At 41.5% G+C, this 20,176-nt stretch overlaps 1 protein-coding gene across 2 annotated transcripts in view; it reads right to left on the bottom strand.

Moving 5' to 3' along the window:
* Positions 1 to 19,635, bottom strand: part of dock8 (dedicator of cytokinesis 8) — an 81,246-nt gene extending 61,611 nt beyond the window's left edge. For both annotated transcript variants that reach the window (XM_036980088.2, XM_036980087.2), the window contains exons 1-2: positions 18,827 to 19,635; positions 1,602 to 1,716 (exon numbers count right to left, since the gene is read on the bottom strand). In XM_036980088.2, the coding sequence (XP_036835983.2) occupies positions 1,602 to 1,716; positions 18,827 to 18,879 (168 nt within the window). In that variant the 5' untranslated portion in view covers positions 18,880 to 19,635. The remainder of the gene's footprint in view (positions 1 to 1,601; positions 1,717 to 18,826) is intronic.
* Between the last annotated feature and the right edge of the window lie 541 nt (positions 19,636 to 20,176).

Here is a 20,176-nt window from a genome sequence, read left to right on the forward strand (position 1 = left end):
TTTGTCCAAAAGATATACATGAGGATACATCTTGCCTATCCCTAACAGTAACACTGTTCACTCTGCTACCGCACGACTGTTCTCTCTGCTACCGCACGGCAAGCGTTACCAGAGCACCAAGTCTAGGTCCAAGAGGCTTCTAAACAGCTTCTACCCCCAATAAGACTCCTGAACACCTAATCAAATGGCTACCCAGACTAATTGTATCCCCTCCCCTTTTTACACCGCTGCTACTCTCTGTTGTTATCATCTATGCATAGTCACTTTAACAACTCTACCTACATGTACGTATTACCTCAACTAACCAGTGCCTCCACACAGACTATATACAGGGGGGTACCGGTACAGAGTCACACTATATTTTACTGCTGCTCTTTAATTACTTGTTACTTTTATTTCTTATTCTTATCCGTATTTTTTTAAACTGCATTGTTGGTTAGAGGCTCGTAAGTAAGCATTTCACTTTAAGGTGTTGTATTTGGCGCATGTGACTAATACAATTTGATTTGAACACAGTTATACTACCCAACTCTGCAATGTGTCTTTTCAGCCTAATAAAGAACCAGTAACCTACTTCCCTAAGAGGAAACTACTACCCACAGGCTGTACCAAATACCCAGTCTAACAACACATCACCTGCCTCTAAGCTAAACACTGGCTGCTTTACACACACATTTTAAACATAAAAGTGTAGGTCTCGAGATCCACTGAATTGGAAGTAGACTTACCCTGCTAAATATTCAACATGTAAGAGGGAAGTTGACAAATTGGTGCACACCACACACACATGCAAGTGCACACGCTTACAAAAGCGGGGCACGCACAGACAAGCGCAACACAAACACACACACACTCACGTCATCCATAATTTTGGAAATGATTATTAACTAATAACAATGCGCATCATTATATGTCCTAAAAATAGAGAGATGAATCATAGCAATGATCATCATCATCCCACACATCTGCCTGCAGCTCCACTGAGCTCCTCCGCTGATGATGCACCATGGGAAAATATCAACATGCAGAGGATGTTATTAAAAACCACTCTCCTGCATTGCAAATCCACAGATATTACATATTTGCCAGTGTAAGCTGGAAGGTAAGCAGGCCATCCCATATCTCTACAGTAGCCTGCGCCTTGACCCATTTCCCAAGCAGTTTGGACATTAATCATAATAATAACTAGGGGATGGGCCAACTCTCCCTCCTCTGGCCTAGTCAGCTGCCTAGCAGCAGACAGAGACATATCAGAGAGATGTTTTTATTTTTTTTATTTAACCTTTAACTAGGCAAGTCATGATATGAAGAGACTTACAGTAAACCCTGATGCCTTAAGCCTGTCAAATATAGAGAGGTATTAGTGCACTTAGTACGAGAGAGAGCGAGCGAGAGAGAGAGAGAGAGAATAAGTGAGGGGTCACAATGTCTGGTGGGACAAAATCCCTCTTTAGGATTACATTATTAGGCCTACAGCACAAAATGCTGTCTGAGAGTCTCACTCAGAATCAGGGTAGCTAAATATTACACCGTGGCGCTATTTGCTGCTACCCATGAAAGGGCATAGTTGGTTGTAGTAGTCCTGTAGTAGCGGAACTCACCACGGTGAAGCACATAGAGGCAGATGCGTTGGAGCCATGATGACTGTGTTGCATGGAGACCTGAGGGGAGCCATACGTCCCACCAAAGTGTCTCCTGATCTCAGCAGACGAGTGTCTGAAACAGAGAGGAGAAACTCGTAAGAGATGTGCGGCCAAACAGATGATCAAAAAGGTCCCTGAGAGAAAGAGTGGACAGGTATTGAAAAAGGTATTAGAACAGAGGAGAGCAGGCAGAGATGTTTCACACTCACACCTTGATCTCATGAGCTTTGAGGGGCAGGTAAGGTTGGTCGCTGATTGAGTATTCACGAAAGTCATTCAGACTACTGAGGAATGTGTATGGAAGGGGGGGGGGGGGGGGGGGAGGGGGAGGTCTGTGTGTCTCAGGGTGTTTGAGAAAGTACATGTGGATGCTCAGCTACTGTTTTTATAGACAAATTAATCCACCATATCATTGGACCCCTACCAAAAGGTACACAATGCCATCTCCTTCTCTGCTGTAATAGAAAATACATGAATTGTCCCTCAGTAGCAAAAATGTGCTGCAGTCTGCCTATGTAAAGTGTGTATGTGCGTGTGTGTGCGCAGCAGAGTATGTGTGCAGAGTCGAGAGGTTGGGAATCCCAGCCATCGTATATGGAGCGGAGGGCACTCTATGTCCTTTCCAACCGCTCCACTACAAACCGCTCCATGATAATAAAACCTGCCGCTCCAAATTCGCTCCATTCATTAAAATCACAATTGAACTACCTGGAACTACCATTTGGTTTTGAAGTATTGACACCAAACCATATGATTTGACATTAAAAGTATTTGAATAAACATGAAAAGGTGAATGTAACAATCGCACATCACTCCAAATAGGCTACGTCATATTAAATCAGCATATAAACACTCAAAATACATCAGGAGCCAGACAGGGAGCCTAAGAAGGAATGAAAATGTATTATTTAGGCTATATTATTCAATGGATTCAAGGCTATAGCCTACAAAGAAATACACTGGGAAGCATTTGCGACAATAGGCTGGTAGGGACATTGTTATTTATTTATTTAACCAGGTAAGCTAGTTGAGAACAAGTTCTCATTTACAACTGCGACCTGGCCAAGATAAAGCAAAGCAGTGCGACACAAACAACAACACAGAGTTACACATGGAATAAACAAGCGTACAGTCAATAACACAATAGAGGAAAAAAATAAAGTCTATATACAGTGTGCAAATGGCGTGATGCAATAAAATAGGCCATAGTAGCGAAGAAATTTCAGTTCAGCAAATTAACACTGGTGTGATAGAGCGATTGGTTAGCTGCTCAGATATCTGATGTTTAAAGTTAGTGAGGGACATATAAATCTCCAGCTTCAGCGATTTTTGCAATTCGTTACAGTGATTGGCAGCAGAGAACTGGAAGGAAAGGCGGCCAAAGGCGGTGTTGGCTTTGGGGATGACCAGTGAGACATACCTGCTGGAGCGCGTGCTACGAGCGGCTGTTGTTATCATGACCAGTGAGCTGAGATAAGGCGGAGCTTTACCTAGCATAGACTTATAGATGACCTGGAGCCAGTGGGTCTGGCGACTAATATGTAGCGAGGGCCAACCGACTAGAGCATACAGGTCGCAGTGGATGGGTGGTATAAGGGGCTTTGGTGACAAAATTGATGGCACTGTGATAGACTGCATCCAGTTTGCTGAGTATTGGAAGCTATTTTGTAAATGACGTCGCCAAAGTCGAGGATTGGTAGGGAGTGTCAGTTTTACGAGGGTATGTTTGGCAGCGTGAGTGAAGGAGGCTTTGTTGTTAAATAGGAAGCTGATTCTAGATTTAATTTTGGATTGGAGATGTTTAATATGAGTCTGGAAGAAGAGTTTACAGTCTAGCCAGACACCTAGATATTTGTAGTTGTCCACATATTCTAAGTCAGAACCGTCCAGAGAAGTGATGCTAGTCGGGAGGGCGGGTGCGGGCAGCGAACGGTTGAAGAGCATGCATTTGGTTTTACTAGCGTTTAAGCGCAATTGGAGGCCACGGAAGGAGTGTGTATGGCATTGAAGCTCATTTGGAGGTTAGTTAACAGTGTCCAAAGAAGGGCCAGGTGTCGTCTGCGTAGAGGTGGATCAGAAAATCCCCCGCAGCAAGAGCGAGCGACAGTGTTGATATATACAGAGAAAATAGGTGGCCCGAGAATTGGACCCTGTAGTACCCCCATAGAGACTGCCAGAGGTCCGGACAACAGGCCCTCTGATTTGACACACTGAACTCTATCTGAAAAGTAGTTGGTGAACTAGGCGAGGCAGTCATTTGAGAAACCAAGGCTGTTGAGTCTGCAGATAAATATACGGTGATTGACAGAGTCAAAAGCCTTGCCCAGGTCTATGAAGACGGCTGCAGAATACTGTCTTTTATCGATGGTGGTTATGATATCGTTTAGTACCTTGGGCATGGCTGAGGTGCACCTGTGGCCAGCTCGGAAACCGGAATGCACAGAGGAGAAGGTACGGCGGGATTCGAAATGGTCAGTGATCGGTTTATGAAGAGGGGGATGACCATGGCAGCTTTCCAATGTTTAGGGATCTCGGACGATACGAAAGAGCGGTTACAACAATGGTGGCGGATAATTTTAGAAAGAGAGGGTCCAGATTGTCTAGCCCAGCTGATTTGTACAGGTCCAGATTTTGCAGCTCTTTCAGAACATCTGCTATCTGGATTTGGGTGAAGGAGAAGCTGGGGAGGCTTGGGCAAGTATCTGCCTATGTCTAGTGCGAACAGAGCTGTTGGCCGGGGTTGGGGTTGCCAGGAGGAAAGCATGGCCAGCCGTAGAGAAATTATTATTGAAATTCTCGATTATCGTGGATTTATCGATGGTGACAGTGTTACCTAGCCGCAGTGCAGTGGGCAGCTGGGAGGAGGTGCTCTTATTCTCCATGGACTTTACAGTGTCCCAAAAATGTTGGAGTTAGAGCTACAGGATGCAAATTTATGTTTGAAAAAGCTAGCCTTTGTTTTCCTGACTGACTGTGTGTATTGGTTCCTGACTTCACTGAAAAGTTGCATATTGAAGTGTTTTAGGGAGCGTTTGACAGTGATGAGGGGTGGTCGTTTGACTGCGGACCCATAGCGGATAGAGGCAATGAGGCAGTGATCGCTGAGATCCTGATTGAAAACAGCAAAGGTGTATTTGGAGGGGAAGTTGGTCAGGATAATATCTATGAGGGTGCCCATGTTTACGGATTTAGGGTTGTACCTGGTGGGTTCCTTGATAATTTCTGTGAGATTGAGGGCATCTAGTTGTATTGATTGTAGGACTGCCGGGGTGTTAAGCATATCCCAGTTTAGGTCACCTAACAGAACAAAATCTGATAGATGGGGGGCAATCAATTCACATATGGTGTCCAGGGCACAGCTGGGAGCTGAGGGGGGTCTATAACAGGCGGCAACAGTGAGAGACTTGTTTCTGGACAGATTCATTTTTAAAATTAGAAGCTCGACTGTTTGGGCATTGACCTGGACAGTATGACAGAACTTTGCAGGCTAACTCCTCCCCCTTTGACAGTTCTATCTTGACGGAAAATGTTGTAGTTGGGTATGTAAATCTCAGAACTTTTGGTGGCCTTCCTACACCAGGATTCAGACACGGCAAGGACATCAGGGTTGGCAGAGTGTGCTAAAGCAGTGAGTAAAACAAACTTAGGGAGGATGCTTCTAATGTTAACATGCATGAAACTAAGGCTTTTTCAGTTACAGTCAACAAATGAGAGTGCCTGGGGACAGAATCTCCACATCACCCGAGGAACAGAGGAGGAGAAGGATGAAAGTACAGCTAAAGGCTATCAAAACTGGTTGTCTAGTGCGTTGGGGACAGAGAATAAAAGGAGAAGATTTCTGGGCGTGGTAGAATAGATTCAGGGCATAATGTACAGATGGGTATGGTGGTGTCGTGTCTTTGGCAATGCCGGATTAAGTGATATGACATGCTATTCTATAAAATCATTTCTCTGTAATTAATATTACCCGATTAAGCTAATCAGGTAAACAAATAACTAGAAAGTCGGGGCACCGCAAAATAATGTTTATAGAGCTGTTATCTTCCGAATAAACTCAAAGACCTGGTAATCTTTTACATCAATAGCAGTCAATATTTAATCGTCACCTTGTTTACTCATCTGAAAGTGGTAAATTATTGGTTAAATAAACGGCTGGTGTCTGTGCAGAAGGAAAGTCCACTAGCAGTGGCTAACAATGGCTAAATAGCTAGTAGCTAATGGAGGTTCTGGCTATAAGGTCTAAAGAAATGGTGGATCTGTGTCACATTGGGTGAGGCGGGTTACCAGAAGGTATATTCAATTTAAAAATAGAAAAGAGATTAAAAAATATATATATTTAAATGTATTTTCAAACACGAAAAATTCTTCATTTTTCTTCTTATATTTCATGTTTTTTTTCTAGTAATATATTGTTATTGATTATTGCATTGTTGGGTTTTGAGTTTGCAAGAAAGGCATTTCACTATACTTGTGCATGTGACATTAAAACTTGAAACTTGGAGTTGGGAATCTTTGAGGAGCACTGCCAAATGGGTCAGTGGCCCTGACTCTCCCCCAGTCCCCATGCTGTTCATGTGCTACTTTGTGTTCATTAACTCACTGTGGCCATAGCTCTGATCTGCAACTAAACGATCACCTCCGCCCCTTCCCCAACCAACATAATTATGTGGGCATCTCAACCCCAGGACTATCATGTGTTGCTAGCCAACAGAAACTCTGAGGCGGTAGTTTTACGTCAGTCTAGCACAGTTTATAGTTAACCTCCCATACCATTTTGTCAACTTTCCTCTTGTGGCTTAAGTGTGAATTTGGACAAAATGTGATGTGTTTACCACATTGTATGGTGTATGTGGCTCTGGGCTGTGGCTCTAACTTGTTGGACTTTGCTTTGTGTTCATTTGCATGCTACTCTCCTCCCAACTGCCTGCATCCCGCCCAGGTCATGACCTTCAGAGCCATGTGGTTGCAGTTCCTCCTAACAGGCTCAGTGACCCCATGGAATGAGACTGGGCAGTATGTGAGAGAGAGAGCATGCGAGAAAGCAAGAGAGCGAGCTCCTGTTAAAAAAGGGATAGTTCACTCAAATTAGAAAAGTGTTATTAAGGTAAAGTATGCAGGAGGAGGCATGGCATAAAACACTGATAACACCACTGCAGTTCGCCAGGAGAGTTGCGTATACTAAAGAGTACAAAGGCCATTCTAAGACTGCCTCTGGTATTCGCCGCACCTTTATGAACGTCTAAGGAATGTGAGTCTGAACTGGATGTTCCATGGGTTGGTCGAATATATGTACAAGACCCAACTGTAAACATACAACTTGGAGTGAAGATGCTACGGCTGGAATCAAAATAAGCCCATTGTATAAACAAAGCCATGATAGCAATGCTTGTACAGTATATGTTGTACAGTATCCAAATCAACTCATCATGCGTACATACTGTATCTTCTACTGTAGTTTTGTACAATTACTGCTAAGGTTAAATAAAAACCTAACATTTAGTAGCAGGAGTGGAAAACAAAAACACAGCTCCTTTCCTTTCTTCCAGTGTAATCTTAAACCCTACTGGTTGTTTGCCAGCTCTAACATGACTGGACAAGGTTGTTTGTTATTAACCAATAGTTAGCGGCCGCAAGTAGCAGACTTTAAAATGGCCCACGACAAGGTTTATGAAATGATGTGACCCGCGAATCCACGATAGAAATACAAAATGTCACTCTGCTAATATGGGTCATACCATTTGAACGGTTTGGGCTTTTGAACGTTCTGCATTGTAAAGGCCCAACCATCATGACAGAGAAAAATGAAGTGAAGAGAACAATCAGCAACAAGTGCTTCTTTTGTGTTAACAGTAAAACAATGTTTTTGGCCCTTTGCCTTCATAATTTTGTTATAGATTAGAAAAATAGTATTTTAGATAATTCAAAATGGCATCTAAGGTTAATAGACCAATCACAATTAGAATACAACACAAAACATGACATGATTGGTATATTAGTTGCAAAAATCTGACCAATAGTAGCAAATTTTGTAATACATAAATGCTTCCTTCATTTATTGTATTGTAAAACCCAGAGACAGCCTAACGCCTTGTACACAAATGGATGAAATTAAGTTGGTCATAATGTCCTTTTCACACAGTCTTACTGGTTGGACAAGTGTAGGCCTGGTGTTTGTTACGCAAGACAGAGGAGAGCATGTCTCTGGACAGAGATCGCATTTATTTTGAGAAATTGCAAAATATCACCTCTTCATTCAAGACAGGAGAAACATTTTTATTTTAGTTTCTAGCAAGTCAATCTAGCTTACACAGAGCCGCTAACGTTAACTAGCTAGCTAAAAGCTAGGTTAGGTTGAAGTAACTGTAGCTCCTACACCTAATAATTATCACCAAAATGTAAACGTATCATTACCATCACAAGACACTTTCCAGAATTAAAACGGGAGGCTACAGTCATATAATATAATTGGCTTAACAGCCAATGTTGAATTATTCAACATTACTATTAAAATACTCATTAACAGGATTGGTTAACTGTTTGCTGGATGAAAGCGTCTGCTAAATGGCATATATTATATTGTTTATAAGTTGCTAGCTATCCCATAAAGCCATCGCCAAAAACCAGAATTATTTTCATCTTGTTCTGTGGTTAGGTTCTAGTGACAGAATCTGACCAGACTGAAGACAACGCAGAGTTTCGAAAAATGGAAAGATTTTATTTAAAGACTTTATTTAACTAGGAAAGTCAGTTAAGAACAAATTCTTACTTACAATGACTGCCTACACGCAAGTAGGCGGCATGTGTTTCGCAACTGAGCCATGGACGCAAGGGGGCGTTGCGATTCCACTCCGTTGTGGACATCCCCATTGAAATGAATGACTGCTGCCAAAGCAGCAGCTACTCTTCCTGGGGTCCAGCAAAATTAAGGCTGTTTATACAATTTTAAAACATTACAATACATTCACAGATTTTACAACACACTGTGTGCCCTCAGGCCCCTACTCCACCACTAACACATATCAACAGTACTAAATCCATGTACATTCAACATGTCAATAACGAACAAGTCAATCTCTCCTCCATTTTCAGCCAGGAGAGATTGACATGCATATTATTAATATTAGCTCTCTATGTACATCCAAGGACCAGCCATGCTGCCTTGTTCTGAGCTATTTGCAGTTAAGTCCTTTTTTGTGGCACCTGACCACACGACTGAACAGTAGTCCAGGTGCGACAAATCTAGGGCCTGTAGGACCTGACTTGTTGGTAGTCAGAAGGCAGCGCATAATTTATTATAGACAGACTTCTCCCCATCTTAGCTACTACTGCATCAAAATGTTTTGACCATGACAGTTTACAATCTAGTGTTACTCCAAGCAGTTTAGTCATCTCAACTTGCTCAATTTCCACATGATTTATTACAAGATTTAGTTGAGGTTGAGGGTTTAGTGAGTGTTTTGTTCCAAATACAATGCTTTTAGATTTAGAAATATTTAGGGCTAACTTATTCCCTGCCACCCACACTGAAACTAACTGCAGCTCTTTGTTGAGTTTTGCAGTCATTTCAGTCACTGTAGTAGCTGACGTGTATAGCGTTGAGTATTCCACATACATAGAAACTCTGGCTTTACTCAAAGTCAGTGGCATGTCGTTAGTAAAAATTGAAAAAAAGCATGGGGTCTAAACAGCTACCCTGGGGAATTCCAGATTCTAACTGGATTATATTTGATAGGCTTCCATTAAAGAACATCCTCTGTGTTCTGTTAGACAAGTAACTCATTATCCACATTATAGCAGGTGGTGTAAAGCCATAACACATACGTTTTTCCAGCAGCACACTATGATCAATAATGTCCAAATCTGCACTGAAGTCTAACAAGACATCCACCAATCATTTTATCATCAATTTCTCTCAGCCAATCATCAGTCATTTGTGTAAGTGCTGTGCTTGTTGAGTGTCCTTCCCTAAAAGAATGCTGAAATTCTGTTGTCAATATGTTTATCGTTAAATAGCATTGTATCTGATCAAACACAATCTTTTCCAGAAGTTTACTAAGGGTTTGTAACAGGCTGACTGTTTGGCTATTTGAGCCAGTAAAGGGGGCTTTACTATTCTTGGGTAGCGGAATGACTTTAGCTTCCCTCCAGGCCTGAGGGCACAGGCTCTCTAGTAGGCTTGAATTGAATATGTGGCAAATAGGAGTGTCAATATCATCTATTATCCTCAGTAATTTTCCATCTAAATTGTCAGACCCTGGTGGCTTGTCATTGTTGATAAACAACAATATTTTTTTTCTCCTCTTCCACAGTGACTTTATGGAATTCAAAAGTACAATTCTTGTCTTTCATAATTTGGTCCGATATACTTGGATGTGTAGTGTCAGCGTTTGTTGCTGGCATGTCATCCCAAAGTTTGCTTATCTTGCCAATTAAAAAGTAATTAAAGTAGTTTGCAATATCAGTGGGCTTTGTGAGGAATGATTAATCTGATTCAATAAATGAAGGAGCCATCTGATTCAATAAATGAAGGAGCCATCTGATTCAATAAATGAAGGAGCCATCTGATTCAATAAATGAAGGAGCCATCTGATTCAATAAATGAAGGAATCGAGTTGGCTTTTTTTCCCAAAATTTAATTTAAGGTGCCCCAAAGCTTTTTGCCATCACTCTTTATATAATTTATCATCTTTGTTTCATAGTGTAGTTTACTTTTATTTATTTTACTCACATGGTTTCTTAATTTGCAGTACGTTTGCCAGTCAGTTGGGCTACCAGACTTATTTGCCATACCTTTTGCCTCATCCCTCTCAACTGTACAATTTTTAAATTCCTCATCAATCCAAGGGGATTTAACAGTTTTTACAGTAATTTTCTTAATTGATACATTTCACACATATTATCCATTGTCCTCCTACAAGAGTTCCTGAATTCTCTCTTCTCTCACATGTGATGTGAAATAAAACAATGTAGTGACTTTCCCTGCAGGTCAAATATGATGCAGATGTACCAGCCAGAGTGCTTGCTCCCAATGGCAAAAATATAATTGTCATTCAATGAATTATCTGGGTGAATATGAAAAATGTCAGGTCACACAGCAAAATATTTAGGGGCATATGCGACTAGCGTGGTCACAAATTAGAGCTAGGCACACAGCCACCTCACTAATTCCATAAACAACTCCTACCAGACACACACCCACCCACTCACTAACCAACACAAGGCATATACAGACAGGCACATTAACTATAAACTCTATACACAAGGGTCAACAAAAGTGGTTGTCCAAAGTCAAGAGTTAGTTTAAATAGAGAACACCTTAAAACACAAGCAGACTACTCCACCTTTCACACACACACCACACAACCGTGCACACACACACACACACACAAAATAAGGCATGATAAAGTGAGACAAGCCAACATACAGCATAACTCTATTAAGAAACAGGGCCCAAAACTTCCCGAAGTAACAGATTTAGTGAAATGCCAAAGCCAGGCAGGCCACAACAGTCAGCATAGCATGGTTCAATTCCATCTCATTAAAAGTGAAATCTGCAGTTGTAACAATAACATAGCATACTCACTGGCTCTGTTTCAGTAAAGAAAAAACTGAAGGATGGGGCTGGAGAAATGTAACCACTCAAATGTATACAGAGCTATGGATCCAAGGACTGACCATCTATGATGTCAAAATTATAGCTCTAAGCATGTTTAGACTGAGGCTATAGTGTTTGTTTACATATACTTTGCTGGGGTACGATAGTCGAACTAAGCTCATGAGACATAAGTTATATTCTTCAAGAATCAATGGGTTACATATCATTAATTTATTAGTCAAAAAAATGGATGTAACAACTGCAGATTGCCCCTTTAAAGGCACTGTGTGGTAGGCTGTTGATGTTCTCCCAAAATGGTAGGACTTCCCTTTCTATTTGCTGACAGGAGGAATTGTAACCAAGTCAACAACAACAGTATTTAAAAGGTGTTGAAACAGCTAGCCTAACACCTTATTACACCATAACATATTATTAAAAGTGAAGATCCGACACCCAGAAAGTGAGTCAAATGTTGGCAACATCTTTGTAAACACGCAACGGACTCAACCACCTATGATGTGCTTTCCACAATAGTCAACTCAACAACAGTCAAATGCTATATTCACGTCTGTCTTGCTTCACAGAACCCAAATAACAATTTACAGTGCAAGTGTATTTACCCTGTTAACTCCATAGCTCCCCAGTGGACAGGACTGATATCATGCTGTTGTGATTTCAACTAAGTGTGCCAGAGAATAACAGATTTTCTCAGACAAACTATTGTACCGAGTTACATTTTCTGTGTCTTTGGGGAGTCAGAAAATATGTTAAAGATGTGTTTTTTTTTTGGCAATGTTACTTAAACTTCCACAAGGCAACTCATTTCTCCAAAACTAAATATAAGTGTTGGTACTGTACTAGTTGGCAGGAGTCTTTACGTCAACATTATTGTGTTTTTTAAAGTATTTATAATACCTTTTATGACTTTCTCTGGTAGATAGATTAAAAATGTATATACAGTGTGCTTTAATTTCAACAAAAAATGTGACTCTTAGGTTTCATTTGACGACAGAATTGACATGCTCTTATGAACTTCCGATGTTGGTGATCATGAGTCCTTTCACATGGAAATGCCCTGAGGGTAAGTTCTGCTGACAGGAAAAAGCTCAGTCTTTTTTTGCCAGGCTGCATACTATGTGGCAGGCCGGCACTTGTGTGTAGTGCCTTTGAGCATTTCTGGATCATTCTGTAGCATTCCTCACTGTAGGCTATTATCACTCACAGCTATGCTCACGCTGTCAGGCTCAGGGCCATCAGATAGCTAAACCTTTAATTCAGCCAACGGGCCCAGTCATGATCAATGTTACAACCACCCACACGCTGGTATTACCATTGAGTCATTATTTTGGAGCTGGGTGATCCTTTGGGTGCATCTCAATAATAGTCTGAAGTACCTTCCTCTCCTCGACTTCTCTACTTCATTCGCACTAATCTGAAAACATGGGCATGGAGGAAACTATATAGATACCTGATGCATTTCCCACAAGGAAGTGTCTTTCAACCATTCAGTTCCTTAAAAAGTCAGTTCAGGTGAAAGAGAGCAGATGGGGAAACTACTTCAGACTATTGAGATGTCCCCTTTGTGTCCCATATACAGTAGCTTCCAGCTGCAGACTAAATGGGTTCCAGTCAGTCCTATCAGTGGCATCAGAGCTCAGCTTCCTGTCCAGAAGAGGGTTGGGAGGGGGGGGATAAGACAGAAACAAACACATCAAATAGCTGGCAAGATAGTTTTCCCATGATGCCCCAAGGAGAGAGAGTGGAGGATGGAATCTGCCCTGAGCGCGTAGAGGGTCCAGACCCAGCATTTAGGAAGGCCTCAAATCAACACTGGTCTGCAATCCTACCTGGTCTACTATCCTATTATACTCAAAGTATAATGCTTATTCGCAGAGTTTAACTGACATCAGGTGTAGACCTAAGAACACCGTCTATATTTCATTGACATTTTAATTGATTTCTACATTTCCCTTAGTAGAGAGGATAGCATTTACATTCTTTCTACAGAGCAAATATTTGCACGTATCTTTAATTCCTCCTCTATCTTGGGTAAGAAACCAATATTTCCTGTTTTAAAACAGTCATGAAGTGAAAAGAGAAGTGAAACAACCGTATCAAATAGCAGGATTTCCTTCTCACTCCATCTTGAGAGAGAAAGAGGAATGCGCTGATCTTTGCATGCGTATGTTTGCGTGCATGTGTGACATGCTACAGTGCACTGGACCAACAGTGGAGAGCCAAAAAGGGTTGAGTGGATTTGTTGTATATTACTTCCAAACTGCCTGCCTACTTCATTCAACGTTACAGAGTATGAAACGTGTTCACATTTGGAAAAATACAAATGGCTGATAAATTGTCCGTCAAGAATGTAAACAATAGCTTTTCATCATCACACAACTGCAGAAATGTGTCAAACTCAGTGAGTGACAGATTACTGTTGTTAGGGGTGAACCACCACCCACCCACACACTAGGGCTGCATAATTAATTTAATTCATATATAAATTGGTACCGGAGAATCAGCTCTTGGACCAATAGAGTCCGAGACAGCTTTACCCCCAAGCCTAACTAAACTATCTGCATTGACCCTACACACACACACTACTGGTCAAAAGTTTTAGAACACCTACTCATTCAAGGGTTTTTCTTTAGTTTTACAATTTGTTACATTGTAGAATAATAGTGAAGACATCAAAACTATGAAGAAATAACACATATGGAATCATGTAATAACAAAATAAGTTTTCTGTAAAATATATTTTGATTTGTTTTTGAGATTCTTCAAATAGCCACCCTTTGCCTTGATGACAGCTTTGAACACTCGGCATTCTCACAACCAGCTTCACCTGGAATGCTTTTCCAACAGTCTTGAAGGAGTTCCCACATATACTGAACACACAAACCGTCTCAATTTGGTTGAGGTTGGGGGATTGTGGAGGCCAGGTCAACTGATGCAGCACTGCATCACTCTTCTTCTTGGTCAAATAGCCCTTACACAGCCTGGAGGTGTGTTGGGTCATTGTCCTGTTGAAAAACAAATGATAGTCCCACTAAGCCCAAGCTAGATGGGATGGTGTATCGCTGCAGGTAGCCATGCTGGTTAAGTGTGCCTTCAATTCTAAATAAATCACAGACAGTGTCACAAGCAAAGCCCCACCACAGCATAACACCTCCTCCTTCATGCTTTACGGTGGGAAATACACATGCGGAGATCATCCGTTCACCCACACAGCGTCTCACAAAGACACGGCGGTTGGAACCAAAAATCTCCAATTTGGACTCCAGACCAAAGGACAAATTTCCACCGGTCTAATGTCCATTGCTCGTGTTTCTTGGCCCATGCAAGTCTCTTCTTCTTATTGGTGTATTTTAGTAGTGGTTTCTTTGCAGCAATTCGACCATGAAGGCCTGATTCACACAGTCTCCTCTGAAAAGTTGATGATGAGATGTGTCTGTTACTTGAACTCTGTGAAGCATTTATTTGGGCTGCGATTTCTGAGGCTAGTAACTCTAATGAACTTATACTCTGCAGCAGAGGGAACTCTGGGTCTTCCTTTCCTGCGGTGGTCCTCATGAGAGCCAGTTTCATCACAACGCTTGATGGTTTTTGCGACCGCACTTGAAGAAACTTTCAAAGTTCTTGACATTTTCCAGATTGACTGACCTTCATGTCTTAAAGTAATGATGGACTGTCGTTTCTCTTTGCCTATTTTAGCTCCTGTTGCCATAATATGGACTTGGTCATTCACCAAATAGGGCTATCTTCTGTGTACCCCCCCTACCTTGTCACAACACAACTGAGTGGCTCAAACGCATTAAGAAGTTGGTGGCGGTAATACACCTTCAAATTGGATTCCAACTACCATATATAATCCACAGGAGAAAATAAATGAGGCGAGACTAATCAAAGAAAACCTGGTTGGTTTTTGGTTGGTTTTCCTTTTCATCCGCGGACCAATTGCCACCTTAGAGAACACACAATTCCGGGCAGACCCAAAATGTGTTAAAACTCCACAAAGATCCAGCAACAAAAAAGTACCATATGCACCTCAGGTAACCCATCTACTTTGAAGAACCTCAAATATTAAATACATTTTGATTTGTTTAACCCTTTTTTGGAAACTACATGATTGAAATGAGCCTATAATAAGAAGGCTCTTCGGGTCTTTGTTTTTTTTGGTATTAGCGTAATTGAGGCAGTCTGTTACTCTGTTCTTTATTTTCCTCTTATTATTATTTATCCTGATGCCTAGTTACGTTACCCTGCCTTCATGTACACATCTACCTCGAACCTCTGCACAATGATCTGGCACTGGTACTCCCTGTATATACAGCGCATTCGGAAAGTATTCAGACCCCTTGACTTTTTCCACATTTTGTTACGTTACAGCCTTTTTAAACATCCTCAATCTACACACAATACCCCATAATGACAAAGCGAAAACAGGTTCCAGGCATTTCTGCAAATGTATAAAAAAAATCAAAAACAGAAATACCTTGTTTACATAAGTATTCAGACCCTTTGCTATGAGACTCGAAATTGAGCTCAGGTGCATCCTGTTTCCATTGATCATCCTTGAGATGTTTCTACAACTTGATTGGAGTCCACCGGTGGTCAATTCAATTGATTGGACGGGATTTGGAAAGGCAGACAGCTGTCTATATAAGGTCCCACAGTTGACAGTACATGTCAGAGCAAAAACCAAGACATGAGGTTGAAGGAATTGTCCGTACAGCTCCGAGACACAGATCTGGGGAAGGATACCAAAAAATGTCTGCATCATTGAAGGTCCACAAGAACACAGTGGCCTCCATCATTCTTAAATGGAAGAAGTTTAGAACCACCAAGACTCTTCCTAGAGCTGGGCAGCTGGCCAAACTGAGCAATCAGGAAAGAAGGGCCTTGGTCAGGGAGGTGACAGAGCTCCATGGTTCCTCTGTGGCAATGGGAGAACCTTTCAGAAGGACAGCCATCTCTGCAACACTCCAACAAATCATGCCTTTATGGTAGATTGGCCAGACAGATGCCACTCCTTAGTAAAAAGGCACATGACAGACCACCTGGAGTTTGCCAAAAGGCACCTAAAGGACACTCAGACCATGAGAAACCAAGAGTGAATTCTTTGGCCTGAATGACAAGCCTCACGTCTGGAAGAAACCTGGCACCATCCCTAAGGTGAAGCATGGTGGTGGCAGCATCATGCTGTGGGGATGTTTTCAGCAGCAGGGACTGGGAGACTAGAAGGATCGAGGGAAAGATGAACAGCGCAAAGTACAGAGATCCTTGATGAAAACCTGCTCCAGAGCGCTCAGGAGCTCAGACTGGGGCGAAGGTTTACCTTCCAACAGGGCAACAACCCTTAGCACACAGCCAAGACAACACATGAGTGGCTTCAGGACAAGTCTCTGAACATCCTTGAGTTGCCCAGCCAGAGCCCGGACTTGAACCTGATCGGACATCTCTGGAGAGACCTGAAAATAGCTGTGCAGCGACGCTCCCCATCCAACCTGACAGAGCTTGAGAGGATCATCAGAGAAGAATGGGAGAAACTCCCCAAATACAGGTGTGGCATGCTTGTAGCGTTATACGCACGAAAAATCGAGGCTGTAATCGCTGCCAAAGGTGCTTCAACAAAGTACTGAGTAAAGGTGAATTTTTTATTTTGGAGTGAAGGTGATTCTGTTTTCATTTTTAATAAATGTGCAAAAATGTATAAAAAAAACGTTATGTTTTGTCATTATGGGGTATTGTGTGTAGATTGATGAGGGGGGAAATAAATATTTAATACATTTTAGAATAAGGCTGTTTTGTAACAAAATGTGGAAAAGGTCAAGGGGTCTGAATACTTTCCGAATGCACTGTAGCTCCATTCTTGTGTATTTTATTTTATTCCATTCCTTGTGTTTCTATTTTATTTGAAACACTGCATCACTGGGAAGAGCTTGTACATAAGTATTTCAAGTTAAAGTCTATTCCTAAGGTTAGCCATTGACTCTGAATGGTCAAGGTAATTGTTAAGGTTTAGGATAGGCTTAAAGCAAAAATATCAAAAACAACTTTCTATGACTTGATTCAAACATGCATCCTTTGGAATCAGAGGCAGATGCTTACGAAACCTACTTGAAGGTAACAGCGCTCACTTTTACCCCTAGCAGCCGGTTTTTCCCGTCATCTCCCAACATCCTCAGAAATTTATGGACGTCAAATACGGACTTGTATCAGAGGTGACCTGGCTGGTTCTGTTAGGTAAAATGTGTATTATTCCAAACTAGAACAGTGCTGCTTTCCACTTCTCTTCTTAATATAATTCATTATATTTCTAAGATTCCATCAGTTCACCCAAGTTTTTTTTTTTTTTTTTACCTATATAGCCAATCAAATCGCAATATTTTGTAAAAAAAAGAATTTGCTATTACATTCTTTCCCACATATCATGGGAACACACACACACAATCCTGAACTTTCATAGGTTGGTGACCAGCTATGGTCAGCAACAAAAACCCATGTGGACAATATAGGCTGTAGAGACAGAGCCAGACAATTAGCTGGCTTAGCAGTTCATTCAAGGAGCAAGATAAAATGCTCTCTGCCTTTCAGCAGCTGACCTCAGCCCTATTACACAGGAGATGCTGCCCCATCTTCTCCACTTCAATCAAACTGACAATCCAATAAATGGTAGGTCTCATCAGCATACTGAAGGCAGGGGGTGAGTGACTGAGCTAAATGGACAGGATACACATCGATTAATGTGTAATATAACTTATAGTTTAGTCTAGGTTGGCGATTTGGATACTGGATACATGTTAGAATGCCACAAAATGTTCAGAAACGGCAAGAGGTATGGGTTACTCAATACACACCTCCACAGTTACTCCTTTTTTAATGTAAAGTTATAGAAGTCTATAGGGCCATGGGAGATATGTATTTGTTTTATCAATGGCCTAACGGCATGACACACAATGGTCTCACATATACTACTTCCTCTGCACCTGGTCAATGTGTCAGAGCAGGAACAATGACTACATCCCTTAATTTATAGCATCTCCGACTGGGCTGCTAGATGGGCTTCATATACACCATGCAGAGGGGAAATGATCAAATACAGACCAGATATAGAAACATACCCAATGAGGAGGAAATGAAGCAGACAAAAATATGTTTGCATCAACTCAATGAGCTGTAAGTAGACAGAAAATATGCATGTTTTCTTGTTCATTGGGGGGAAATACAGTATCTAAGCTCTACTGTTGATAGAATAGGGTTTTATTGTTAGTTTACTACTTTAAAGATGGTATAATAAAATGTGTGATTGGTTTATTACACTCAAAAGCCTGTTTAATATTCTGTTTAATATCCTTATTCATAGAGAATTATTATTGATAGTTATTAAAGCAAATATCTCAGTGTTTAACTGAAGGAAAGCAACCCACCCATGATAGAGTAGCCTAGCCTACAGTATTAACAAACATTCACAACATGTAGCTCTGCCCGTTAAGGAATCCACTCCCCGTCCTTTGGCGTAACACAGCTCACTCAAATCAAACCTGACGCAAAAGGCATAAAGGTGTGTGAAAGAGACGAACATTACCTGTTGATCTTCAGAGCGAACGCACGTCGCTCTGCGCTGGCCAGAGACGCCATGTGAAGTTTACTCCAGTTCCGCGGAGGTATAGCAACAGTTTCCCTGCGGAATGGTAACTTCTCCTAACGCGCTGCTAAAGCAGATGTCATTGCAAGCCTCATCTTCGGAGTGGCAGCGTTATGGGTGGAAACTTCCGCATTTGAAACCTTCCCCATCCTAAACAGCCAGACACCGGCTGCAGAGTGTGAGAGGATCAGACACGCACACTCTCGCTGCTAGATAAGCCCTTGGGTTTGCGTAATAAGCAGTCTGGTGAGAGAAGTGTTGGACTCCCCACATTGACATAAACCATTTACCATTTATTTGTAATATGTTCTGATCCCAAATGTGTGTAGTAGCACAACTGTTGAAAAGTCGTTTGTTGACAGTGGCATGTGCTCCGCACCTCGAGGGTTAGATTGGACGGGAGTTTGATCTTCACTAGGTGGGTTCGTATAAAAGATTGACTACATCAGAGGGGATATGTTTGTTAAAAAAAATGGAAGCCTAAAGCACAAATAGAACAATGATACAGATATTTCACCGGATGAATAAATGTGAAGCTTCCGCTTGGCATTTCCACTCAATTTCAAATATGGTAGTGAGAGGAAGTCCAGCGGTCGGCGGTGGGAGAAGACATGTCGACATACGACATTCTGCACATTTTCTCATCGATGAAACATCCGATCTCAGTACAGTTTTCTGGGGTATTTTTTGTTGACAGGACGCAAAGGTGAATTGAGTTTGTGCACACGCACACGTTACAGGCGTTCCCTAAAGGAAATATGCAAATATTTTCTAGAACGCGCCAATGGAATCTCGTTAGCTCGTGCTTGGCTCTGCCCATCTCCTTGCTTGTTCTGGCTCATTTGTTCCCATTTGAAACCACGCGGTGTGGTCTATCTTGGTTTAGTTATACAAATCGTTGGCTATAGCCTGTGATTGATGAGCTAGGTGCGTGCGCCCTCTACCGTCAGACAATAACTGTGTTGACATGATATATTCAGCCGCACGTTGTTCGCGATAGTTAAGTCGTCGTATTGATTAGATGTGTGTAATTTCATACTTATTTTTAACGAATACCTAGCTACGTCTCGGAGATGTCGGTGGGTCTTGCGGAATTGTTTAACTAACAATCATTTTCTCAGACGGATTGTCTATATTGTTGTACAAAATTGAAAGGAACACATGACAAAAGCATCAACATGGAAATAGTAATCGCCTACTAATTAAAGCTAAAATCAAGTAAATTCAATGAATTGCCTTGAATTGTTTCAGACTGACAGTTGCCATATTGATGGGACAGTTTTAAACGCA

This window comes from Oncorhynchus mykiss, chromosome 6 (genome assembly GCF_057628025.1).
Source record: "Oncorhynchus mykiss isolate SJ-2025 chromosome 6, ASM5762802v1, whole genome shotgun sequence".
In the NCBI taxonomy this organism is placed as follows: domain Eukaryota; kingdom Metazoa; phylum Chordata; class Actinopteri; order Salmoniformes; family Salmonidae; genus Oncorhynchus; species Oncorhynchus mykiss.